The 26,937-nt window shown below is 51.6% G+C and overlaps 2 protein-coding genes across 6 annotated transcripts in view; both read right to left on the minus strand.

The window, feature by feature from the left end:
* TRAF3 (TNF receptor associated factor 3) overlaps nucleotides 1-26,937 on the minus strand; it is a 97,489-nt gene that overhangs the window by 48,066 nt on the left and 22,486 nt on the right. For 4 of the 5 annotated variants that reach the window (XM_058655484.1, XM_058655485.1, XM_058655487.1 and 1 more), the window contains exon 2: nucleotides 3,487-3,610. The gene's annotated coding sequence lies outside the window, so the exon portion shown is untranslated. Of the gene's footprint in view, nucleotides 1-3,475; nucleotides 3,611-26,937 lie in introns of all 5 variants that reach the window. The other variant, XM_058655488.1, reaches the window with a different exon arrangement.
* LOC101523277 (cytochrome c oxidase subunit 7A2, mitochondrial-like) lies at nucleotides 21,887-22,385 on the minus strand. The gene has a single exon (XM_036496305.2). The coding sequence runs from the start codon at nucleotides 22,296-22,298 to the stop codon at nucleotides 22,047-22,049; it is 252 nt and encodes an 83-aa protein (XP_036352198.2). The 5' UTR covers nucleotides 22,299-22,385; the 3' UTR covers nucleotides 21,887-22,046.

Below are 26,937 nucleotides of genomic sequence, written 5' to 3' on the forward strand. Positions count from 1 at the left end.
CAGCTCCACTTCCCATCCAGCTCCCTGCTTGTGACCTGAGAAAGCAGTTGAGGACGGCCCAATGCTTTGGGACCCTGCACCCGTGTGGGAGACCCGGAAGAGGTTCCAGGTTCCCGGCTTCAGATCGGCATGCATCGACCCGTTGTGCTCACTTGGGGAGTGAATCATCGGACGAAAGATCTTCCTCTCTGTCTCTCCTCCTCTCTGTATATCTGGCTGTAATAAAAATGAATAAATCTTTAAAAAAAAAAAGATTTGTGTGTGTGCAAGTAATTCATTTGAAAGGCAGAGTTAAAGAGGGAGACACACACACTGCCACACAACAGGTTAATCCACAGATGGGACATCTGTATCCCACAGGAAAGCACAAGATCGAGTCCTGCCACTGCACCTTTAATCTAGAGAAGGCAGCAGAGGCCATGCCAAGGACCAGGTCCCTGCCCGGTTGGAGATGCAGATGAGCAAACAAAAACAAAGCCTCCTAACAAAGAGACTTCTTTAGGTCTTCAGATGGTCATTTCTGAAGGTTCCATGTCATATGAAACATTTTTAAAGATTTATTTATTTTGATAGAGAAGCAAATGGACAGAGAGAGAAGGAGACACAGAGAAAGAGACCTTCCATCTGCCAGTTCAGTCCCCAAATGGTCACAATGGCCGGAGGTGAGTTGATCTAAAGCTAGGAGCTCCTCCAGGTCTCCTACTTGGGTGCAGGGTCCCAAGGCTTTGGAGTCATCCTGTACTGCTTTCCCAGGCCATAAGCAGGGAGCTGGATGGGAAATGGAGCAGCTGGGATTCGAACAGGCGCCCATGAGGGATGCTGCTGTGGTAGGAGGACTAGCTTGCTAGGCCACAGCACCTACCCTGTCATGTGAAACTTCAGATACATTTATCATGCCCTCCTTCTTTCAGGTTGACTCATTTACTGAATGGCAGAGTCACAAAGACACAGGAAGAAACAGACCTTCCTTTGCTGGTTCCCTTCCCAGATGACCCCAGATGAGCCAGGCTGGAGCCAGGAGCCTAGATGTTGGAGCACGTCCCCCGTCTACATGGGCATCAGGGGCTCAAAGCGGTTAGGCCATCCTCTGCCACTTTTCCCAGGTCAGTAAAAGAACGAGTCAGTATGGACAGTGGCCCAGCGCCCTGTCCTCACTCAAGCGTCTGCTACAGGAAAGTCTGTCACGACCCTTCCACAGGAGACGGCATTCCCCACGCCTTGCTGCCCTCCCAGGCAAACAGAACGCACCTTGTGACACACATCTCTGGCTGCTGGGAGTCTGAGGACCCTTGCAAACCTGCCTGGACAATGCCACTGTGCAACACATGCAGGGATCACCTAAGTGTGACAATGTCACTGTAAATTGACTGTTGCTTCTTTCTTGAACAGTATACTATTCTCCTTGACATAATGTAATTTTATTCTTTGAATATACCAAGATTTGCCACGGGATTCCTTTCCAGTACCATCACTGGCTAATAACACCAGGACCTGTTTCCCTCACCGTAAACTAATGAATGTCTCTCAACTGGACTTCAAAGCAAGTTAGTAAAAATGTGTTCTTTTTTTCCTGGGTTTTATCTACTCTAAACCACCCAGGTTGTAAGTGTAATAGGTTGAACCACCACTTGGGGACATCCAGTTCAAGCTGCAGTCACTCTGTCTCTGACTCAGCTCTTTGCTAATGTCAGCCTGGAAAGCAGCCAACAGTGGCTCAAGCTTTTGGGCCCTGCCACCCACGTGCGACACCCAAGAGCAGCCCCAGGCTCTGGCGTCAGCGTGGCCAGGCCCTACTGCTGCAGGCATTGGAGAGGAACCAGCAGGTGGTGAGGTCCCTGTGTCATTCAGCCTCCCAGCCACTACAAACACTGCAGGGCATCATAACAAGGTTTAAGCCACGTTCATTATCCCAAAGTTATTAAAAAATAAAATTTTTACTGTGTGATTCCAAAAAAAGTCCTAATTTCTGATGTTTTCGGTCTCTAATATGTTACGAAAATACAAGATTCACTACTGGTGCATACAATCATTAAGAAGTCTGGGGCCAGCGCAGCAGCCTAGTGGCTAAAGTCCTCGCCTTGAATGTGCCCTGGGATCCCATATGGGCGCCGGTTTGTGTCCCGGCAGCCCCGCTTCCATCCAGCTTCCTGCCTGTGGCCTGGGACAGCAGTTAAGGACGGCCCAAAGCCTTGGGACCCTGTACCCGCATGGGAAACCTGGAAGAGGCTCCAGGCTCCTGCTTTCGCATCAGCTTAGCTCCAGCCGTTGCAGTCACTTGGGGAGTGAACCATCGGACAGAAGCTCTTCCTCTCTGTATATCTGACTTTCCAATTAAAACAAAAAAACAGTCTAATAAGGCAACTAGCTAATACATCTTCCCAAAGATAGTGGGGCACAGACAAGGTAGAGAGAGGGTGGCCAGCCTCTGCTCGTGTCTGAGGTCCTGGCGCGGCTCCCCCGCTGCGTGCTCTTCTGGCATGGGCACAAGGGCCTTTCCCCAGAGAGAAGCCATGTAACAACTGCGCCTTTGAGTAGTTAGCCCAGAAAGGTTAGAGCAAACGCAGCATCAGTCCTGAACAAAGGAGCAGAGACCAAAGCCCTTAAGAGAAGACTGCCATGGGCCCGGCGGCGTGGTCTAGCGGCTAAAAGTCCTCGCCTTGAAAGCACCGGGATCCCACATGGGCGCCGGTTCTAATCCCGGCAGCTCCACTTCCCATCCAACTCCCTGCTTCTGGCCTGGGAAAGCAGTCGAGGACAGTCCAAAGCCTTGGGACCCTGCACCCACGTGGGAGACCCGGAAGAGGTTCCAGGTTCCCGGCATCGGATCGGCGCGCTTCGGCCCGCTGCGGCTCACTTGGGGAGTGAATCATCGGATGGAAGATCTTCCTCTCTGTCTCTCCTCCTCTCTGTATATCTGACTGTAATAAAATGAATAAATCTTTAAAAAAAAAAAAAAAAGAGAGAGAAGACTGCCACACACTGCCACTCAGGACGACACTATCTGCCATCCTACACCAGTTCCACAACAAAGTCTCAATTTTCTCTGATAACTGGAAAATCAGAAACAAGAGTTAACTAGAATCCGGTGAAAATGTCCATTTCTATTTCAACCTTCATGGCTTATTTTAAGCACCCTGGTGAACTGAACCTAATCCTTCCGTGCTGTCCCACCTTAGCAAGTGCAGTGTCATAACCCAGATTTACTCGGGGATGAGCCCAGCTCACCTCTGCTGGGCGACAGTGGCCACAGCAGCTTCCCTGTGGAACTGAGCAGCACGGGTGGAGAGGCACAGGTGTCACCTGTCACCCACGACTCTCCTGCCACTGCACCACAGGCTCTGCTGAGGACCTCCCGGCACAGCCCTGGTCGTCCCACGGACAAGGTCAGTAAGTGACCGGAAGAAACAAAGGGAAGACAGGGCTTTCAATTTCTAGGTTATGGGGATGCTACAAGGATAAAAGGAAAACTAAAGACCAAGAGCAAACCTCTTCCTTCGGGAGGGCGATCCTCAGGCAGCCAGGAGCCAGGCTTCTGCGCCGAGGTCGGCTTCGGAGCCGCCGTGGCACCCTAACCCAGCGGCACAACTTCCTGGGGCCTCAGCTTACTCATCTGAAAAATAAGAGTTAAATTACATAAGGATTGTTTTTAAAGATTTCGGGTTTTGTTTGTTTTTGTTTTGCTTTAAAAAAAAAGAAGTTCATTTTCATTGGAAAGTCAGATTTACAGAAAGAAGGAGAGACAAAGATCTTCCATCTACTGGTTCACTCCCCAAGTGGCTGCAACGGTCAGAGCTGAGCTGATCTGAAGCCAGGAGCCAGGAGATTCTTCTGGGTCTCCCATGCGGGTGCAGGGTCCCAAGGGAGCTAGAAGGGAAGTGGAGCAGCCAGGACACAAACCGGTGCCCATAATGGATCCCGGCACATTTAAGATGAGGACTTTAGCCACTAGGCTACTGCACTAAAGATTTATTTGTTAAAAGTCAGCTACACAGAGAGAGGGGACAGATCTTCCATTTGCTGGTTCACTTCCCAAGTGGCTACAGAGGCCAGGGATGAGTCAGGCCAAAGTCGGAAGTCCTAGCTAGGTATCCCAGTAGGTGGCAGGGGACCTGGGCCAGCTTCTGCTGCTTTTCCTAGGACATTAGCAAGGCGCTGGACTGGAAGGGAGCAGCTGGGACACAAACTACATCAACCACATCACAACAGCAGCCCCTAGCAGAGCATTCTTACTGAAAGCCTGTAAATGAGCCCCAGTTAGGTGCCTGTGGATATCACTGAAAGGCCAGTCTGCTTCAAGGTCACAGTTCAAACTCTGAGACCTGAAAATGCACCTAAAAAGAGCACTGACACCCCCGAGTGCGGGTCTACAGTGGCACCATCACAGCGCCACCCAGGCTCCAGCCCTGACTTCAGACCACGTCAGATTAAAAGTGCGCGTTGGGCGGGGAAGCAGCTTGGCACACTGGTTCTCTGTATGCATCCTATATGGGCTCCAGTTCAAGCCCTGGCTGCCCCACTTCCCATCCAGCTCTCTGTTAACGTGCCTGTGAAAGCAGCAGAGCAAGGCCCAAGTCCTTGGGCATCTGCACCAAGGTGGGAGACCTGGAAGAAGCTCCAGGCTCCAGATTAGCCCAGCTCTGGTCACTGTGAACATTCGGTCAGTGAACCAGAGGATGGTCTCTCTCTCTCTCTCTCTCCCCCTCTCCCTCTTCACGTAAATCTGCCTTTAAAAACATTACCTTGGCCCAATGCAGTAGCCTAGTGGCTAAAGCCCTTGCCTTACATGCACCAGGATCCCATATGGGCACCACTTCATACCCCAGCAGCTCCACTTCCCATCCAGCTCCCTGCTTGTGGCCTGGGAAAGCAGTCGAGGACGGCCCAATGCATTGGGACCCTGCACCCGCGTGGGAGACCCGGAAGAGGTTCCGGGTTCCCGGCATCGGATCGGCGTTTATCGGGCCGTTGTGCTCACTTGGGGAGTGAATCATCGGACGAAGATCTTCCTATCTCTCCTCCTCTCTGTATATCTGACTGTAATAAAATGAATAAAAATCTTTAAAAAAAAAAAAGGCTTCAGTTCTGAGCACTGAGGATGGTGAGGAACCTGCCTGGGAGACTGATTTATTAAAATAAATAAATAAGTAAATAAACAAATCGGGCCCGGCGCCATGGCCTAGCGGCTAAGGTCCTCTCCTTGAATGCGCCAGCATCCCATATGGGTGCCGGTTCTAATCCCAACTGCTCCACTTCCCATCCAGCTCCCTGCTTGTGGCCTGGGAAAGCAGTTGAGGACGGCCCAATGCTTTGGGACCCTGCACCTGTGTGGGAGACCTGGAAGAGGTTCCTGGTTCCCGGCTTCGGAACGGCATAGCATTGGCCGTTGCACACACTTAAGGAGTGAATCATCGGATGGAGGATCTTCCTCTCTGTCTCTCCTCTCTGTATATCTGACTTTGTAATAAAAATAAATAAATCTTAAAAAAAAAAAAACAAATCTTTTTTAAACATTACAAATAAATGTTTCAGTCCTACACAATCAAAATATCAACGATTTAAATGCACAATGCGAACTGGTTTTCAAAAAAACTACGTCCTACATTTCCACAAACAACAAGCAATGTTTCCATCATGAAGGCTGCATGCTCTCAACATTTTCAAGTCTAATATTTTGAACTTGGGTCTTCCTAAGCCAGATCTCTCCCCTCTCCCCAAGTCCCCAACACCGAGTAGTGCCCCTCGAAGCCAAGAGCCAGGGCTGCATGCGAGGAGCTCAGGGAAGCCATGGCAGGCTCCCTGGACACGGGGGCTGCAGGCATGCTGCAGCACGGGGGCCCACCCTCAGCCAGCCCCATCCTACACGGCTCGCCAAAGGAGGCAGCGGAACTTTACACAGCTGAGGCCAATTCCCAAACCTGATGCTGAACACCTTCTCAGTCCGTCTGTGGCCAGGAAGAGGCCAACACTGACGCCACCAGTCCCAGAGCTGGCCCTCATGAACAGTGTATCTGCAGTAATCCTGAGTGCAGGCTCTCAGCCGGAGAAATTTCACTGAAAAATGCCACAACAGTTACCATGGTAACCCAGTGGCGTCGGACTTATAAATGGCCACCCATAATGTACTTAAAATAGTTTGGGGCCACCAATTCACAGCAAAATAAACCTGATTTCTGATGACTGGTCCCCCTCTTAGATAAACAGGACGGGCACAGACCCCTATGCTTTCCAAAATGCTCATCTGGAAGTGAAGGAAGAACTCAGGAAATCAGACTTCACCAGCTCCTGCCACACGGAGTGGAGCTGCGACAGAAGAGGTGTGCCACACCAGGTCAACGACACTGCCACTGTTTAAGTCAAGGAAACAGACAACAAATACATCAATCTTCACGTACATCTCTCAAACCTGACTGTGTGCCCAAAGAGAAAGTGCATCTTTTCAAAGGCCATCCTAAAGAACCCATTCAGAGGCCATGCCAACAATAATTCCTCAGTCGTCAGTAAGAAACACAGTCTGACTTCTCAGGCTCAGGAGAGTCTCTCCACGCGCTCTGCCTTGCACGGGACACCGTTTAAAGCCTCTCCTTGTCGTCTGTCCACGGGGAGGAAGCACAATCATCACGGCCAAATGGCCCAGCACCTGCCACCGCACACTCCCCCTCCACGCAGAGCAGGCCTGCGCGCTGCCACACACTCTCCATGCAGGCCTGCAGGGCTGGGAACACACCCTTCCCCATCCCCTCAGACCACAGGCAAGCAGCAGCAGTCGGGGATGAGGCAATCTCTCTAGGACCACGTCTACATGAACGGGGGCTTGCATCCCGCTGCACTGCAGTCTTTCTGAGAGCTACCTGCTGGACTTAGCGCCGAAGCTGCTTTTTGATTCAAAGATCTCATGAGGATCTTTGAAAGAACACTGCAAATACCTGAGGATTTCTGTTTTCTAAAGGCTGACTGCTGTCTTTCCCTGGAGGACAGCTGTAAGAGCGGACATGCCGGGGGAGGTGGGCAGGACCCCCATCTGTAAAGCTCTGGAGCTCACTGAGAGGACCCCACAGTGCTGCCCAACACCAGCTCCACGGCTCAGGCCGCCAAGGGAGACACCTGGGAATGAACAAGCCTTCTGCCCCAGAAATGCAACTACATCCGGCACTTCCAGCCCTGTGTGGGCAGCAGTCCCCTTGAACCCTCGCTACCTCAGCAACTTAGTAAAAACAGCACAGCAGAAACCACAGTGGTCAGAACACTGAAAATATTAAGCCACTGATTCTACAACCAAACTCAGACCAATGGATTTCCGAACTAGTAGTATGTATATTAAATGCCCTTTATCCATCCAGTGAGCACAAGGCACAGGCTGAATGCATTAGAGTGAGGAGAACAAGACAGCGCACCGTCACAGCGTCACAGCACGCACAAGACACACAACACAAGGCGTCCCCAGCTGAGCACCTGCACCTGGCCGGGTGCGTCCCACGAGGCTCCAGCAGCTCTAGAAGCCTGAGGAGCCCTCAGCTGGGAGCAGTAAGGGCCAAGGCAGGAGCGCACACTCTGCAGCTGGTCCTGGTGGGTGCTCAGCAGGTATGCAGGCTCATCCTGCCCTGAGCCACCACAGTTGCCAGGTGGCTGAGGCACATGGGAGACACAGAGACCAGAAATGGCTGCAGGCGGGGGCTGGACCGGACACTACCCTTCAGTCCTGCCTCAGGGAAGCCAGGAATGCGCTCCGGGAGGAATGACTAGTACATAGGCAGCCTCGGGGCAACTTGCCCCACCCAACGTCCAGGGGGCCATGTGACACAGGAGAAGAAGTGCTAGGTAAGCTCCAGGAAGAAATAAAGGAAGACCGTACTGGGAGCCGGAGCTGGGGGCATCAATTCAAGCCTTCACCCTACAACGCTGGCATAACACGTGTCCCAGATGCTTAGCTGCCTATGCAGCTTTCTGTGGCTGACCCAGGAGGAGCAGGAGGGCCCTGCACTCGCGGAGGCACAGAGGCAGCTCCGGGCCGCAGCCTGGCTGAGCCTGTGGAGTGAATCAGTGGGTGTCCGTAGCTCTGACTTCCAAATAAACCAACCTTTACACAACAACAACAATGTGCTAGCTACTGCTTCACCCTTCACACAGATGGGTGCTGCGGCCCAGGGGGCACCACACGCCTGCTCCCCACCGCGCAGACCCAGAGTCCAGGCACAGAGGAGCTGCAGGAGAGACGACAGCAAGCCAGAGGGAGCAGAGGCGGCACGCCCATCCCTGGGCCCTAACACTCACCCACACCGACCAGGAAACACAGCGCTGGCCTGAGGAACCAGGAAGGAAGATAACTAGGGAAATTTTAAGGAAATGTCAGTCTCCCTCCCCCAATCGGTCTCTTTAAAATGAGAGTCCACCAGAACAAACGACAAGTTCTTGTGTGCAGATTCCTGAGTGGGATTGGCGGCCAGCCGGGGACAAGCTCGTCACTCACTGGGCTTTGCAGAAACTGAAGCTTAAAGACCTCCAGGGAGCTCCCATCAAATGCTGCTGGGGACTGAGCTGCCGCTCCGAGCACCGCCCACAGAAGTCCAGCAGCTCTGCCTTTCAAAGCCAAGATGAAGGCCTGTCCTCCGTGGCCGTGTCCCCTCCCAGCAGGCGCAGACAGCAAGGCCAGGGACAGGACTCCCTCACTGACTGTTCTCGCTCTCTGGGCGGGCTTCCTCAGGGGTCCGAAGAGCAAGCAGGGGATCTTCCTGTCACACTCCTTGTCCCACAGAACAGCTGGTGCCCAGAGAGGCGAGGCTGAGATCCTGAGCTATGGCACACGAGCAGAGAAAGGCAGGCATGGCCAGTAGCAAGGGCAGGGCAGCACCACTCACCGCCAGAACCCCAGCTGCAGGGACACAGTACAACTCATGGTGCCAGGCCACCCCACGTGTGCAGCACTGCCCCTCACCACAGCCTGACAGATAGGGACCCTCCTGCTGGGGGGAGAGCGCTTCTCATGGACATGGGTCTCCTTCAAGATGCTCCCACTTGCTAACCAGACTCCCGCACAGCAAAGAGTAAGACCTACACTAAAAGCAGAAACCATGTGAAAGAGTCTCTAAAGTATAAAACAGTATAAGCCATCTGAAACTGTCAAGGCCAAGTGACACAAACATCAAGGAAATGTTCCTAGCTACACCGGCCCAACCAGCCCAAGAGGAAGCCAGCTTGGTGACCCACAGGGTATCAGTTCAAAGTCTGGCTTCTCCACTTCTAATCCAGCTCCTGCTAGTGTACCTGGGAAGGCAGTGGGAGAAGCAACTTACAGCCCTGAGCCCCCATGGGACACATGGAAGAAGTTCTGAGCTCCTGGCTTTCGCCTGGCCCAGCCCTGGCTGTAGTGCCCACTTGAGGGGTAAACCAGCAGACGAAAGATCTCTCTCCTTCTCTTTCTCTGCCTTTGAAATGAATAAAAAGTAAACAAATCATAAAAAATAGATATGATGAGAGACCTAAAGGGATCCTAATATTAACTGGAACAACCATGGAAAGAACTGCTATTTTATTAAATGACAGTAACAAAATCAGTAATTTAACTCCAGCACATTTACATCAACTTCAAGAAGATTACAAAAACACCCTAACAGGTTCAACTGGACACTTAACATACTGCTAAAAAACATCACTCCTATTGATATCACTTCATAAACAGAAAACCCAGGTACCAGGATTAACTGAATTTAAATAAATTAAGCCCAAAGAGTGGACTGTCCATCATCTGAGGGGACAGCACAGACAAGCTGCCAGTCATGGCTTGTGGCACTGTGCCTAAGAACAAAGGCATCCCCAAAGACCAATGCAGAGCGCACACACACACAGAGCCGTGGTTGCTGGGGTACATATGTACCAGGAAACTTACGTGATAAGCTCATTCATGACCAGTGGATACATTCTGGTCTGGAATCCTGCTGCTTCTCGAGGCAGCACAGGGACCAGGGACTTCAAGACTGGACACGGAGGCACTGCCTCTTCCCCCACACCGGGGCAGGAGCACAGGGGAAAGCCACAGAGAGCTACTGCCAACGCCTCGGTGTCTGCCTGAGGACCTGGGCACAGACGTGTACACAGACGAGCACACCCACCTGAGGACCCGGGCACAGACGTGCACACAGACGAGCACACCCACCTGAGGACCCGGGCACAGACGTGCACACAGACGAGCACACCCACCTGAGGACCCGGGCACAGACGTGCACACTGACGAGCACACCCACCTGAGGACCCGGGCACAGACGTGCACACAGACGAGCACACCCACCTGAGGACCCGGGCACAGACGTGCACACAGACGAGCACACCCACCTGAGGACCCGGGCACAGACGTGCACACTGACGAGCACACCCACCTGAGGACCCGGGCACAGACGTGCACACAGACGAGCACACCCACCTGAGGACCCGGGCACAGACGTGCACACAGACGAGCACACCCACCTGAGGACCCAGGCACAGACGTGTACACAGACGAGCACACCCACCTGAGGACCCGGGCACAGACATGCACACAGACGAGCACACCAGCACATACAGCAACCACAAAGTGGAAACAAGCCCCACCTGTCAACTAACCGAGGCAGGCAGGACGACAATCCAGGCAATGGGGTACTATGACAACTGGCTGGTTCACAGCACAGCACTGCAGCTGACGCTGACGGCTGGAGCAGAGGAAGCTACGTTGCAGCACGCATTGCCTGCGTCCGGTGTTCGAGTGCATCCAATTCAGTTTCCTGCTAACGTGCCTGGAAAAGCAGCAGATCATGGCCCCAGTGGTTGGGCCCCAGGCACCAGGAAGGGAGCCACACGCAACTCCTGGCTGTGGCTTCAGCCTGGCCCCCATTTAGGGAGTGAACCAGCAGCCGAAGAGTCTGTCCCTCCTCCGTGAGCCATGAAGAACAAGGAAAGCAGAGAGGTCAGTCATAAAAGACCACAAGCCAGATCACTGCATTGATGTGAAACCTACAACACAGCAGAGCTGCACAATCCACCGTGCAACATCAACAGCGCCATGAAGAGAGCCTCTGGACACAGACACGACTGTTGTGACAACCACCTATCAAGCAGGAAGGCGCCAGGACACGGCTTTCATGCGGGTCATCCGGAGACATCCCCTCCACATTCTTTTTAAAAGATTTATTTTTTTTTTTATTGGAAAGTCAGATTTATAAAGAGGAAGAAAGGCAGAGAGCTTCCAGTCGCTAATTCACTCCCCAAGTGGCCACAATGGCCGGAGCTGAGCCAATCCAAAGCCAGGAGCCTCTTTCAGGTCTTCCATGTGGACACAGGGTCCCAAGGCTGTTCTTGACTACTTTCCCAGGCTACAAGCAGGGAGCCAAATGGGAAGCTGGGCCACTGGGATACAAACTGGCAACCATACGGGATCCTGGAGGGTGCAAGGCAAACTTTGGCAGCTAGGCTACCGTGCTGGGCAGACTCTCCAAATGTTTTAAATTCATTTTATACATGTATATTTTTTATTGCATTTCATTGTATAACATCGTTTCATGGGCTCTGAGGTTCCCCCATCCCCTCCCCGTGCCCCCCCATGGTGGATTGCTCCACCTAGTTGCAGTATTACAGTTCAAATCCAGTCGTTTCTTTCATTGCAAGCATGTGCCATGCATAGAGTCCAGCATGTTATTGTCCAGCTCAGTTCAACAGTTTCTTGGGGAGACACTCTGGTCTGAAGGCATAGCTGGCAGAATATCGTTCCGATTTAAATTCATTGTCAAAAAAAAATTACTCCTGGGCCAAGCGGCGTGGTCTAGCAGCTAAAGTCCTCGCCTTGAATGCGCCAGTTCTAGTCCCGCAGCCCCACTTCCCATCCAGCTCCCTGCTTGTGGCCTGGGAAAGCAGTCGAGGACGGCCCAAAGCCTTGGGACCCTGCACCCGCGTGGGAGACCCGAAAGGGGTTCCTGGTTCCCGGCTTCTGATCGGCACAGCGCCGGCCGTTGCAGCTCACTTGGGGAGTGAATCAGCGGATGGAGGATCTTCCTCTCTGTCTCTCCTCCTCTGTGACTCTGTAATAAAATAAATAAATCTTAAAAAAAAAAAATTACTCCTGATTGCCACGTTAATGTCCCCCCTCAAAATCTGAGCTCAACAAGTTTCCAAGGAAAAAGAATCTTTAATACAAAATATAAATGACATATTTGCACAAATGTCACACTTCTTACACATGAGACAGAAGCAGCACTATAAAATCTATCAACACCCCCCTGAAATTCTTATTTGTTTGGACCTGTCTACTCTGAAATTAACCAAACGCTAATTTTTCAGATCCAGAAATATTTATCAGCTTTGAGGTCAAGCAGAACACATGTATTACCTCAACACGAAACTTGCAAGAGCAACAATGTCTACAAAATAAGCAGTGGCCACAGAAGAGCTCCATGCTGTCCGCAGGCCAGTGTCCCCATCCAGCTCACAGAGCACCTGCAAGGCCCACGTTGTAGCCCAGCCCAGCTTTCCAGCTGAAACCATCACCACCACAAAAGCTGATTGTTTTCCGCATCTACTCACAACTCCCAATGAGTCAGCCAGTGTGTAGAATATTTTACATAACGGGAAAACTTACTGTGACCCAAGAGTCCAGTGTGTTCTAATTTACCAGAAATCACACACATGAAGACACTTCTAACTAACATCACCAAAGCCCAGGACAGAAACTGCCTTAGGCACATTCACATTTTAATAATCTACCTCTTTTTATGTCACCGTATTTCAACTTAAATACCAAATAAAGAAAACCTGAGGATGGCATTGCGGTGCAGTTAGCTACCTGCAACAGCAGTGGCCCATCAGTTCACGACTTGGCTGAACCTCTGAGGACCCAGCTTCCGACTAACGTGCCTATGAAAGCAGTCTAGGAGCGGCTCCAGTCTGGGGTGGGTGACCTCCAGGCTCCAGGCTCTGACTGCAACAGCCATTTTGGAGATTGAACCAGCAGACTGAAGATCTCGGTCTCCACCAAGCCCTTAGCTATGTCTTTAAAATGTATATCTTGGGGCCCGGCACCATAGTCTAGTGGCTCAAAGTCCTCGCCTTGAACATGTCGAGATCCCATATGAGCAGTGGTTCTAATCCTGGCAGCCCCACTTCCTATCCAGCTCTCTGCTTGTGGCCTGGGAAAGCAGTAGAGGACGGCACAAAGCCTTGGGACCCTGCACCCACGTGGGAGACCTGTAGGAGGCTCCAGGCTCTTGGCTTCAGATTGGCTCAGCTCCGACCATTGTGGTCACTTGGGAAGTGAATCATTGCACGGAATATATTCCTCTGTCTCTCCTCCTCTCTGTATATCTGACTTTCCAGTAAAAAATATTTAAATCTTATTAAAAAAAAAAGATGACCCAAGTGCTTGTGTCCCTATAACCCACATGGAGACCTGGATGAGGCTCCTGGCTACAACTTGTCTCGGCCCTACCTGTAGCAGTCATTGGGGAATAACCTGTCATGTTTTTCCAAGAATGACTCTCAAATAAATAAATATATTTTTAAAGATTTTTTTTTTTATTGCAAAGTCAGACATGCAGAGACGAAGATCTTCCATCCGTTGGTTCACTCCCCAAATGACCGCAACAGCTGCAGCTGTGCTGATCCAAAGCCAGGAGCCAGCAACCTCCTACAGGTCTCCCACACAGGTGCAGGGTCCCAAGGCTTTGGGCCATCCTCTACTGCTTTCTCAGGCCACAGGCAGGGAGCTGGATGGGAAGCAGAGTCAGCAGGTGTAGAACCGGCACCCATATGGGATCTCGGTGCATTCAAGGCGAGGACTGTAGCCGCTAGTTCACCACGCCAGGCCCGAGTTTTACATATATATATATACATTTCAAAGATTTATTTTTATTGGAAAGGCAGATATACAGAGAGGTGGAAAGACAGAGAAGAAGATCTTCTGTCTGTTCATTCACTCCCCAAGTGGCTGCAATGATCCGAGCTCAGCCAATCAGAAGCCAGGAGCTTCTACTGGGTCTGCCATGCTGATGTAGTGTCCCAAGGCCGGGGTTAAACCAGCGTCCATATGGGATCCCGGTATGTGCAAGGGGAGGACTTAAGCTGCTAGGCCACTGTGCCAGGCCCACGTGGGTCGTCTGCTGCTGCTTTTCCAGGCCATTCCAGGGGGTTGAAGTGGAATGGCAAGCAGGGTTCAAACTCAGCCAGGCTGGACCAGGCTAAAGCCAGGACAAGGAGCTTCATCTAGACTCTGATGCAGAAAGCCACAGCCCAGACACTTGCACCACTTCCAATGCTTTTCCAGGTCATTAGCAGGGAGCTAGTTGGGAAATGAAACATAGGGCATCAACTGGCATAGCTATGAGATGCCAACACTGCTAGCAGCAGCCTTATTCACTCTGCCACAATGCAGTTCCCAGCAGAGTCATGGGTTCAAAGCTTCCCTCCACCCTGATTCTAGCTGCTACATATCCTGCAGGGCTGCCCGTGATGGCTCAAGCACCCACACCGAGTGCCTGGGCTTCTGGTCCACATCTTTATGTTGCTGGCATTAAAAAAAAAAATCACAGAAGAATCTGTGTCTTAACTCCAACATGGTAGCCTAGTGGCTAAATCCTCACCTTGCACAATCCAGGATCCCATACGGATACCAGTTCATGTCCCGGCTGCGCCACTTCCCATCCAGCTCCCTGCCTGGGGCCTGGGAAAGCAGTGGAGGGTTTCAGCTTGAAACCCTGCACCAGCAGGGAAGATCCAGCAGAAGCTCCTGGCTCCTGGCTTCAGATTGGCTTGACTCCGGCCACTGCAACCACTTGGGGAGTGAACCAGCAGATGGAAGAGTTCTCCCATTTTTCCTCTCTGTGAATCTTTCCAATACAAAATAAATAAATAAATCATTTTTAAAATTCTGTTATTTAAACAAAGTGGCTTTAATATTGTGTCCCCATTTACTATCTGATTGCTACCATGCTAACCGGAGAAGGGCCGAGTTTGCCTCCAACCAAACCCGGGACAGATGGTGGAATTCTGAGGGGCCCCTCAGGCGGTGAGACCACCGTTGCACCAATGAGGGGCACAGACCCATATCCTCCCACCAATAAGGGCCGAGGCGACCCCCGTTTCGGCGTCCGTGTCAAGGAGAGTTTAAAAAGCCCCTTCCCTGGGCCTGGCGGCGTGGCCTAGCGGCTAAAGTCCTCGCCTTGAAAGCCCCGGGATCCCATATGGACGCCGGTTCTAATCCCGGCAGCTTCACTTCCCATCCAGCTCCCTGCTTGTGGCCTGGGACAGCAGTCAAGGACGGCCCAATGCATTGGGACCCTGCACCCGCGTGGGAGACCTGGAAGAGGTTCCTGGTTCCCGGCTTCGGATTGGCGCAGCACCGGCCGTTGCGGCTCACTTGGGGGGTGAATCATCGGACGGAAGATCTTTCTCTCTCTGTCTCTCCTCCTCTCTGTATATCTGACTTTGTAATAAAATAAATAAATCTTTAAAAAAAAAAAAAGGCCCTTCCCTGTCTCTTCCGTGCTCTTCTTCCTCTGCAGCCCACTCCTTCATGTCCCTCTCTGTTGCGCAGGGAAGGGAAGCCCATGACCGTGGTTCCTAAATTCTTTCATATATTCGGGGGAGTTATTCTTTCCCTGGTGGTCGGCGAACCTAACACAATCTGTCCAGCTAAGCAATGTCAAAGCAGCAGGTGGAGGCACTGCTGGGACCCTGGCTTTCAAGACGGACACTGATTCCACCGCAGCTGCTCCACCTCCCATACAGCACCCTGCTAATGCGCCTGGGAGAGCAGCCGAGGACGGCCCAGGTGTGTGAGTCCCTGCTAATGCGCCTGGGAGAGCAGCTGAGGACGGCCCAGGTGTGTGAGTCCCTGCACCCAGGTGTAACTTTTGTGGGTTCACAGCACTTTGGCCAAGGATTGTGAAGACTTTTTAATGGAAGGAGGAATTGATACCAAAAATGTACAGAATGAAAAAAAATGTGGCAGACAATATAAATATAAATATGTGAGAAGCCAAGCAGCTTTTAATCATTACTATTAAATACTGTCAATGGCTGGTTAAATGCACCAGCTTACCCAAAGCACCTTTCCAGAATTAAGAGCTGCTCAGCGTATTTGTTAATTGCTTTGAGAATAAACTTCATTTATTTTAAAAGATTACTGCAGTGTCCTTAGGGTTTGCTATACTTCAGGAGCCTACAGAGGCCTTCCTATTCACGCTGACAGGGCAGGGAGAGGCTGGGCTGGATCTCAGCATCCATGCCTTGCCTCCAGACAGCCTGTAACCTCCTGAACTGGCCTTCCCCAGTGCACAATCAACGGAGTTTGCCAGACAACCATCAAGACACACAAATGGAGGGATATTTGGAGCAGCTGCAAAAGCTCTATTAAGGACAACAACATGGGTGAGTGAATCTCTAACTCTTTAAGGTTAAACATCCACTTGGGTGAGATTTAACAACAATAACAATACTAAAATAATGAAATGGCTTCTCAAACTTTCCCCAAGGCCCAGAAGAGAACCCTGAGGGTAAACACTGAAGGCTCCTGTTTCCGATTAAAAGCTCACACAGGGTTCGAGTCCCAGACCTGCACACTCCCTCATTTCCCGGCAGCCGCCAGCTCCTGCCCCCCACCCGCCCTCGCAGCACGGGATGGGTAAGTGGCTGGAGCGCAGCTCCCCAGAGCAACCTCAATGGTGTTCCTGGCTGTGGCTTTAGCCGGCCCAGCCCCTGCAGGCATCTGGGGAGTAAGCCAGTGGATCAGAGTGCCACCTTCCCCTGCCTTCAAATAAAAACAATACATCTCAACATGCGTTTTATAATTAACTCCCCAAACACATGCTACAATACTCACCCCCATCCCTCACTTTCAGCTTCTCAAACAGGTAAACTGGAGTCTCCTATCCACTCACAGCAAGCAGGCCCACCTGTCCACTCTGCCCTTCAGGGTGCCACTCCACCTGCCCACTCCTTCCAGTGCACCACCCAGCAGCCAACTGCGCCCATTTCTCTCCCACCTCCTGCCCACTCTACAGCAACACCTAGGAGACACCTCATCTTCCCCTCAAACCACATATCCACCATGCCTGCTGACCCCACTCCGGCTCAGTCCCCAAAGAGCTCTTCGTTTCCAGACAAGAATGTCCACACTGACCCTTCCAAAGCCAAGGGCCCCTCCAGTGCATCCCTGGAGAACTTAGACTGTCCCCAGTGATCAACAACACCTGCACTGGAGCACCGGAAAGGCCCCTGGGTCTTACAGCACTGAGGGCTCTGACAACGCAAGGCCACAGGTGCCCTCATCCATCAACAAAGACCGTGAGTCCCTAATCTGGTCACTTCTCAGCAAGCTCCAGCCACAGTGGCCTCCTAGCTGATCTACAAATACACCAGGAATATTTCCAAGGCCTTCGGACTTTGTCACCCTCTGCCCACAACATTCTCCTTGGTGCCAAAGCGCCAGCAGTGAGCGCGTCTCACTGCCAGGCTCCTTCAGCCTCTACTCCAGCGCCGAGGCCCACTAGGTTGGTGCTCTCAGGACAATCCAGTATTCCAGATGTACCCTGTCTCCCTGTCCTTCCAAAGAGCATTCTTTAACCTGAGCCGTCACACTCACTGAGCTGTCAGGACATCAGCGGCGTGGGGAGTGCCTGTGCTCTTGGAGCCATGGCTCAGCTGCTGAGCGGGATGCCCTCATCCCATACCAGAGGACCTAAGTTTCAGTCTCAGATGGACACCCAGGCAAGCTGCCTGTCACTGAGCACGCCAGGAACAGAAAAGTACATGGGGGTGCCACTTGCATGGCCAACCCAGGTTGTTACAGGCTCTACTACTGTGACTTCTCAATCAGTACACTGAAGATCTCTCTTTCAAAATCTAAAAATAATTTAAAAAAAAAAGTTACCTTAAAAGAGAGAGAAGCAAACAGAAAGATGGGAAGCAAAGGGGGAGGGGGTGGGGCAGGAAGGAGCAGAATGAAGGTGGGTGAGGAGGAAGTCCACTCCGAGAAGGGGCAGAGTCCAGCAGGAAGATGCTGGCAGAGGGGCCAGCAAAACAGCTCAACAGGCTTGACCTCCTCCTGCAAGCACTGGCCTCCCATGTGGGCACCAGACTCCGCTCCCTGCTTGTGGCCTGGGACAGCACCAGAGGACAGCCCAGGCTTTGGGACTCTGCATCCCTGGGGGAGACCCGGAAGAAGCTCCTGGCTCCTGGCTCCTGGCTTCGGATCGGCTCAGCTCTAGCCACTGCTCCCACTTGGAGAGTGAACCAGCGTATTGAAGATATTTCTATCTTCCCTTCTCCCAGTAAATCTACATTTCCAGTAAAAATAAATAGATCTTAGGAAAAAAATGCTGGGTCCTCGCACAGTAGTCTAATGGCTGAAGTCCTCGCCTTGTATGTGCCGGGATCACATATGGGCACCAGTTCGTGCCCTGGAGGGCCCGCTTCCCATCCTGCTCCCTGCTTGTGGTCTGGGACAGCAGTCCAGGATGGCCCAAAGCCTTGGGACCCTGCACCCGCATGGGAGACCCAGAAGAAGCTCCTGGCTCCTGGCTTCGGACTGGCTCAGCACCGGCCGTTGCAGTCACTTGGGGAATGAATCAACGGACGGAAGATCTTCCTCTTTGTCTCTCCTCCTCTCTGTATAACTGCTTTTCCAATAAAAATAAATCTTTTTTTACAAATGCTGGTTATCCAGGTGCACATGGAGGATATGGCGGTCCACTGGAACCCGCAGAGGACACCTGGTACCACAACAGAGGATGAAGGACAAAACAAATCGATCATCTACCCCAGCCAAGTGTTGGCAGTGAAAATCTGGGCAAACAGAGACTCTTTAGGTGGACTTTGTCAGCCAGGGGATTCTGAAGAAATTTCACCATGCTTGGAGCGGAGAGACTGGCAGTAATTCAGAACTGCTGAACTATCAAAACTGCTTGAGCAGAACCCTCGGAGCGTGCCCCACGTCGGGGACCTGGGATGGGTGGGAGGTTGGGTGGGGCTTCTCCCTTTATTTCTCCTCTTGCCCCAGATACAGAAAAGCATATATGTATTAACGTGGAAACAATGGTCTTACCCACTTTCCTGTAGCCCTTGAACCTTTGCGCCCTAATCAACTAAGTAAAGATTATCAAAATAAAATAGTTAAAAAGAAACAAAAAGGGAAAAAAAATCTTTAAAAAAAAAAAAATGCTGGTTAAAACAGCCACATCCCATGTCCAAGTGCCGGGTCTGACGCAGACCAACTTGCTGCAAACACATCCCCTGGACGGCTCAGGTAGCTGGCTCCTTGTCACCTCGAGGAGACCTGGATAGAGTTTCCAGCACCTCTTCAGCACAGCCCCAGACATTGTGGACATCTGAGGAAGCGAACCAGCAGATGGAAGAATGAACCCTCTCTTTCTATGTGTGCACACACGTGTGTGTGTATGAGAAAAAGATTTTTGGACAATAAAAATCTTTTTTTTTTAAAGATTTATTAATTTTATTACAGCCAGATATACACAGAGGAGGAGAGACAGAGAGGAAAATCTTCCGTCCGATGATTCACTCCCCAAGTGAGCCGCAACGGGCCGGTGCGCGCCGATCCGAAGCCGGGAACCTGGAACCTCTTCCAGGTCTCCCACGCGGGTGCAGGATCCCAAGTCTTTGGGCCGTCCTCAACTGCTTTCCCAGGCCACAAGCAGGGAGCTGGATGGGAAGTGGAGCCGCCGGGATTAGAACCGGCGCCCATATGGGATCCCGGGGCTTTCAAGGCGAGGACTTTAGCCGCTAGGCCACGCCGCCGGGCCCACAATAAAAATCTTAACATCAACTTCAAGGGGACCATAGTCTGGACTTGCTCCCAACCCGAGAACAGAACAGAGCTCCACTAATCCTCACTGCACTGTGAGACATAGCAGGTGGACGTGCCACCTGAGTGGTACTGGTTCAAGTCTCACCTGATCCACTTCTGAATGTGTGCAAGTGCTTGGGACCCTGCACCTGTGTGGGTGACCCAGATGAAGCTCCTATCTCCTGGCTTTGGCCTGCCTTAGCCAAGTGGTCGCAGCCATCTGGGGAGTAAATCGGGATGGAAATTCATTCTTTCTTTTTATTTCTCTCACTTTCCCTTCTCTCTGTATTATCTTCAAATAACTTATATATACATACTTGGGGCCTGGTGCAATAGCCTAATGGTTAAAACCTCACCTTGAACACACCAGGATCCCATGTAGGCACTGGTTTGTGTCCCAGTGGTCCCACTTCCCATCCAGCTCCCTGCTGTGGCCTGGGAAAGCAGTGGAGGACGGTCCAAAGCCTTGGGACCCTGCACCCACGTGGGAGACCTGGGAGAAGCTCCTGGCTCCTGGCTTTGGATTAACTAAGCCCAGTCATAGCAGCCACTTGGGGAGTGAACCTGTGGATGGAAGATCCCCTGGCTCCTGGCTTCAGATCAGCTCAATTCTGGCTGTTTTGACCATTTGGGGATGGAAGAGCTTAATCCCAGTCTCTCCTTTTCTCTGTAAATTTGACTTTCCATTAAAATTAAATAAATTTTAAACTATTTTTTCTGAAAGTTTTAGTCTTAATGTGAAACTCTTTTGTTAAAAGGAAAATCTGCATTTACTCATTCAACACTTTCTGGCACAGAGTCTGCAGGCACCAGGCTGAAAGCAGCAGATGCACTTCCCAAGTTCTCCTTGGGAACTAGCCCCTAGAAGCCACAGAAGCAAAGACCCCACTACAAGGTCACGTCTCCCCACACTGTGCGACAGAGACGCCTGGAAACAACCTAAGTGTCCAAACACAGAGAACTGAACCGAGAACCTCTGACACACCCTTAGATCATTACTTAATCCACACCAGAGGATGTCACAGGATTTCAAAACACACCTTCAAGCCCTGCCTGCTCCAGTTGCGGCCCAGCTCCTCCTCATAGGCCTGGGAAAGCAGCAGAGCATGGCCAAGTCCTTGTTACCCTACACTCACATGGGAAAGCCAGGAGGCTCCTGGCTTGAGGCCAGCCCAGATGCCACTGTTCCAGCCATTTGGGGAGTGAACCCGTGGATGGAAGATTTCTGTGTTTAGCTCTGGTTTTCAAATTAAAAAGTAAATCTTAAAACAAAAATCGTCTAAAGTAGAAAGAAAAATTATATACTACATTTTATTCAACATAAAATACAATTTCAACCTGAAATCAACAACACTAATTCTGTAAGATATATTTTGAATCCCTTCTTTCCACACAGTCTTATACTAAGGGCCACACTGAGCTCACAGCTGCTACACTGGGCAGCATACCTGTGGACAGAGAAAAAGGAAAAGGTTCATGGTATAGTTAGTCAAAGAGGCAAGTTATATTTTGCAGAAACAGCCAAACCGATCCTAAAAGTCACACAGAAATGGAAAGAACCCAAACAAACCATTCCTGAGAGGGAACAAATCCGGGCTCACGATCCTCGGGCCCCAGCTCAGACAGTGCCGAGGAAGCGGGGACGCACAGCCCGCCAGCGGAGACACTGAGGGCAGGACACACTGCACGTCTCCAACGGAGGCAGGTGGGCTTTTGACAATTAATTGTTGACAAGGATACTAACGCCAGTTGGGAATTAAAGACAGTTTCTTCAAAATCGCCAAACATCCATATGTAAAACATAAAACTGGACCGTACTTCAGAAAAGACACAAAAATTAACTCAAACTGACCACAAAGCAAAACAACTACAACGATTTCTGGTAGCGCTGTGGCCATGCCAGCATCTGACCCCGCCCACTCAGCATCTCATCAACCCCCTGCCAATGTGGCTGGACAATAAACAAATCTTAAAACATGTATCCATACATTACAATTCATTTTGGTAAAATCCATAGATTTCTGTAATATTAAACATTTTTATTTGAATTTGAAGACCCTTCTTTTGCATGAATTTCTTTTTTTTTTTTTCATGGTAAAAACTGCTTTATTGGTGGCAGTTAGTACCAGTCAATAAATATTGATCCCCAAAGAAGAGCTCATTTATTTATCACGTTACTCGTCCATAGAGAGCTGAATACAACTGAACTGAATGGTTTCTGGGATGACTCAGGTCAATCCTGCTTCTTGGGAAATGAAGCCATGGCCAGCTGATATATGGCGTATGCTGTTCCACCAACTCTAAGAACCATGGTGGCTCTATACAGGAGCGCATCAGCGAGCCCACCCTTTAGATGCGCTGGAATTCCATTATCCTCCTGAAACAGCTTTTGTTTCTCCGCAACTTTATTTTCAAAATGCCTGCGTGAAGCAGTGCTTCTGGTTCTCTGGGTAATCTGACGAAGAGCCAGCAGACTCCGCAGCATCCTGATTCCGTTACAGCCCACCAACCGCGACAACCGAACACCAGGAACGGAGGAGCGGGGGAAAATCCCCGCCGGAAGCGGAACTATCTCCTGTATGAATTTCAAAATTTCTCTGCACAAAAATAAGCTTATCTTCTTCAGCAATGTGACTTGTGTACTCTGATAAGCATTTTCTCTTCTTTCTTTTTTTCCATTTATGTATTTGAAAAACAAAGCAAGAGAGAGAGCTCTTCCATCTGCTGGGTCACTCCTCAAGTGGCTGCAACAGCCAGGGCTGCCAAGAGGTTAGAGCCAAGGAGCCTGGCACTCGACCCGCGTGTCCTGCGGGAACAGCAGCAGCTGGCCCAGCATCGATGCCCTCCCCAGCAGGGAGTGAATGCAAAGTGCAGCAGCCACACTCCCGTCCACAAGCCCTTCTTGCACCCTCCCACAGCCCAGGCAAGTGAACCCGTGTCACATGAACCTGTGAAGGACTATTTCTACCTACACAGTGACCACGAAGGGAAACAGCGCAACATACATCAAGAGTGAGTTAACAAAACAGGCATCACCCATCACCACACCATTACACACCACACAAGGCTAAACCCTGCTCTCTGGGAGAAAAAGGAAAACACTACTTCTATGATGCCACTTCTATGCAATTCCAAATCGGAAATCCACACACAGAAAAGGAACCGACCACCGCCTAGGGCTGAAGGCGGTGACCACCACAAAAAGACGGCTCACTAGTGCGGGTGATGGAAACAGTGACAACACTTCTGCAAAAACCACTGAACTCCTTCAACGGACACTTTCGCTGGAATCATATTTCAATAAAACTATCATTTTTTAAAGATTTATTTATTTTTATTGCAAAGTCAGATATACAGAGAGGAGGAGACAGAGAGAAGATCTTTTGTCCATTGATTCACTCCCTAAGCAGCCGCAATGGCCAGTGCTGTGCCGATCCGAAGCCAGGAGCCAGGAGCCTCTTCTTTGTCTCCCACATGAGTGCAGGGTCCCAAGGTTTTGGGCCGTCCTCGACTGCTTTCCCAGGCCACAAGCAGGGAGCAGGATGGGAGGGGCCCGGCGCAGTGGCCTAGCAGCTAACATCTTCTCCTTGAATGCGCCGCGATCCCATATAGATGCAGGTTTGTGTCCTATTTGCTCTACTTCCCATCCAGTAGCCTGCATGCAGTCTGAGAGAGCACTCGAGAAAAGCCCCAAAGCCTTAGGTCCCAACATCCATGTGGGAGATCCGGAAGAATCTTTTGGCTCTGGGCTTCAGATCGGCTCAGCTCCAGCTGTTGTGGTCATTTAGAAATGGATGATCTCTGTCTCTCCTTCGCTCTGTGCATCTGCCTTTATAATAAATACATACATACACACATACATACATAAAAGAGTAAAAGCAAATTACAGGGATCCAGCACAACAGCTCCACTGGCTAGTCCTCCACCCTGCATGCCCGGGATCCCAGATGGCCGCCAGTTCATGTCCCAGCCCGGGATCCCAGATGGCCGCCAGCTCATGTCCCAGCCCAGGATCCCAGATGGCCGCCAGTTCATGTCCCAGCCCGGGATCCCAGATGGCCGCCAGCTCATGTCCCAGCCCGGGATCCCAGATGGCCACTAGTTCATGTCCCAGCTGCTCCACTTCCATCCACTCCCTGCTTGCGGCCTAGGAAGCAGAATGGCCCAAAGCTTTGGGCCCTGCACCCACATGGGAGACTCGGAAGCAGCTCCAGGCTCCAGCTTTGGGTCTGCCTAGCTCCGGCCACGGCAGCCAGTTAACGAGTGAACCAGCAGATAGATGGTGTCTGTCTTTCCTCTGTGACTTCATTTTTTAAATGAAATAAATCTTTTAAAACTTCTAAATTTTCTATTATCTGAATGGCCATTACACTTTTTTTTTTACTTATACAGGGTTCATTTTCTATTTTAAACAATGCTTTTTATTTATTAAACATTTATTTATTTTTATTGGAAAAGCAGATTTACAGAGGAAAGAGAGGTTAATACCCCAAACGGCTCCAACGGTGAGAGCTCAGCTGATCCCAGGAGCCACTTCCAGGTCGCCCACATGGGTGCAGGGTCCCACGGAGTTGGGCCAGCTTCTGCTTTCCCAGGCCACAAGCAGGGACCTGGATGGGACATGGAGCATCCAGGACAAGAACCGATGCCCAAGTGCAACGCCAGCATCAGCAGGTGGAAGAGTAGCTAACTGCATCACGTGGCAGCCCAAGGGGTGATTTCAAAACTGGAAACCTGGGCCAGCGCTGTACCATGCGAAGCACTGCTGGCAATGGCCTCACCTGACGTGGCCGAGCAGTCCTGGGATGCTGACCGCAGTCAGGACCAACTCCAGCGTGAACCAGAAGACAGAGAAACTTCTCTCTCTCCCTCCCTCTCTCCCAGCCGCCCCCTTCTCCCTGCCCCACAACTCTACCTTTCAAATGCGTTATCCTATTCAAAACAAAACAAAACACTAACACTGACTTAGCATACTCCCCATGTTCCCTAAGAGAGATCCATGACGTCAGCCAAAGGATCCGCACATCTAAACACGCTACCAGAAGCACAGCGGTTTTTTCCTGAAAACAAAAGACACACACACAACTTCCCAGGACCCAAATCCTGGTAAGGGCTCCGTGTGGCCCAGCAGACCTAGCCGCACAGGGGGGCTCCACCGACATCTAGTCCACAGCTGTGCAGTCTCCTCGGAAAACGACCACCAAGCCCCACTGAGTCCCGCCTGGGGTCTCACCAGTGACTGAGGCCTTTGTCAGCACTGTGGTGGCGTGAGGGTGAGGTGGGAGCGAGCATGTGGTGCCCCCCCAGGGCCTGGGCTCTCAGGCTGGCCTTCCATAAAGGCAGCTGCCCCCTGGCTGGAACAGTACTCAACATCAGTCACTTCCGATCAGTGCCCACCGAAGCCCACCCCTCATCCCCGCAGGAGTTCAGAGCTGGGCAGTAACCCTGGCTCCCTGCAAGGGAGCTCTCAGGGTGCTGTGCAGAACACCCAGAGAACCACAAGAGTAAGAGGAGCCCAGACAGGAGTAAAACCAGTGTTGGGGGGTTCTGGAGGCCCTTCCAGTGTGTATGCGGGTTCTGGAGGCCCTTCCAGTGTGTGTATGGGGGTTCTGGAGGCCCTTCCCAGTGTGTGTATGGGGGTTCTGGAGGCCCATCCAGTGTGTGTATGGGGGTTCTGGAGGCCCTTCCCAGTGTGTGTGTATGGGGGTTCTGGAGGCCCTTTCCCAGTGTGTGTATGGGGGTTCTGGAGGCCCTTCCAGTGTGTGTATGGGGGTTCTGGAGGCCCTTTCCCAGTGTGTGTGTATGGGGGTTCTGGAGGCCCTTCCAGTGTGTGTATGGGGGTTCTGGAGGCCCTTCCCAGTGTGTGTATGGGGGTTCTGGAGGCCCTTCCCAGTGTGTGTATGGGGGTTCTGGAGGCCCTTTCCCAGTGTGTGTATGGGGGTTCTGGAGGCCCTTCCAGTGTGTGTATGGGGGTTCTGGAGGCCCTTTCCCAGTGTGTGTGTATGGGGGTTCTGGAGGCCCTTCCCAGTGTGTGTGTATGGGGGTTCTGGAGGCCCATCCAGTGTGTGTATGGGGGTTCTGGAGGCCCTTTCCCAGTGTGTGTGTATGGGGGTTCTGGAGGCCCTTCCAGTGTGTGTATGGGGGTTCTGGAGGCCCTTCCAGTGTGTATGGGGGTTCTGGAGGCCCTTCCAGTGTGTGTATGGGGGTTCTGGAGGCCCTTCCAGTGTGTGTGTATGGGGGTTCTGGAGGCCCATCCAGTGTGTGTATGGGGGTTCTGGAGGCCCTTCCAGTGTGTATGGGGGTTCTGGAGGCCCTTTCCCAGTGTGTGTATGGGGTTTCTGGTGGCCCATCCAGTGTGTGTATGGGGGTTCTGGAGGCCCTTCCAGTGTGTGTATGGGGGTTCTGGAGGCCCTTTCCCAGTGTGTGTATGGGGGTTCTGGAGGCCCATCCAGTGTGTGTATGGGGGTTCTGGAGGCCCATCCAGTGTGTGTATGGGGGTTCTGGAGGCCCATCCAGTGTGTGTATGGGGGTTCTGGAGGCCCATCCAGTGTGTGTATGGGGGTTCTGGAGGCCCTTCCAGTGTGTGTATGGGGGTTCTGGAGGCCCTTCCAGTGTGTGTATGGGGGTTCTGGAGGCCCTTCCAGTGTGTGTATGGGGGTTCTGGAGGCCTTTCCAGTGTGTGTATGGGGGTTCTGGAGGCCCTTCCCAGCATGTGGGGGGGTCTCTGGTGGCCCTTTCCCAGTGTGTGTGGGGGGGTTTCTGGTGGCCCTTCTGGGCTCAGGAAACAGAGAGGACTAGGCAGGGCTTACTCGCCTCACCGTCGAAGGACATACAAACACACCAGAGATGTACCACAAACGTCACCCTCAGATGGAGGGCGTCAGGGACCACCACTTGCTTTTATCTCCATGTGTTGTCACTGAGTAGACCCAGTGACACCGGCAGGAGGTCTGTGCCAGCTTTCTCCTGGGAGAAACAAAGAAACCATAAAGCTTGTGCCCTCAGGGAGGTCTGGAGGCTGGAGGTCCAGAAAGCGTACAGGGTCAGAAGACCTTGCTCACTTGATTTCTCAAAGAACACACGAGGCAGACTGCTGCAGAAGATGGCTCTAACACGTGGGTCCA

This window comes from Ochotona princeps, chromosome 26 (assembly GCF_030435755.1).
Source record: "Ochotona princeps isolate mOchPri1 chromosome 26, mOchPri1.hap1, whole genome shotgun sequence".
Taxonomy (NCBI): domain Eukaryota; kingdom Metazoa; phylum Chordata; class Mammalia; order Lagomorpha; family Ochotonidae; genus Ochotona; species Ochotona princeps.

Coding starts and splice junctions, on each gene's coding strand:
- LOC101523277 (XM_036496305.2), bottom strand. CDS start 22,298: ATGCTGCGGAGTCTGCTGGCTCTTCGTCAGATTACCCAGAGAACCAGA.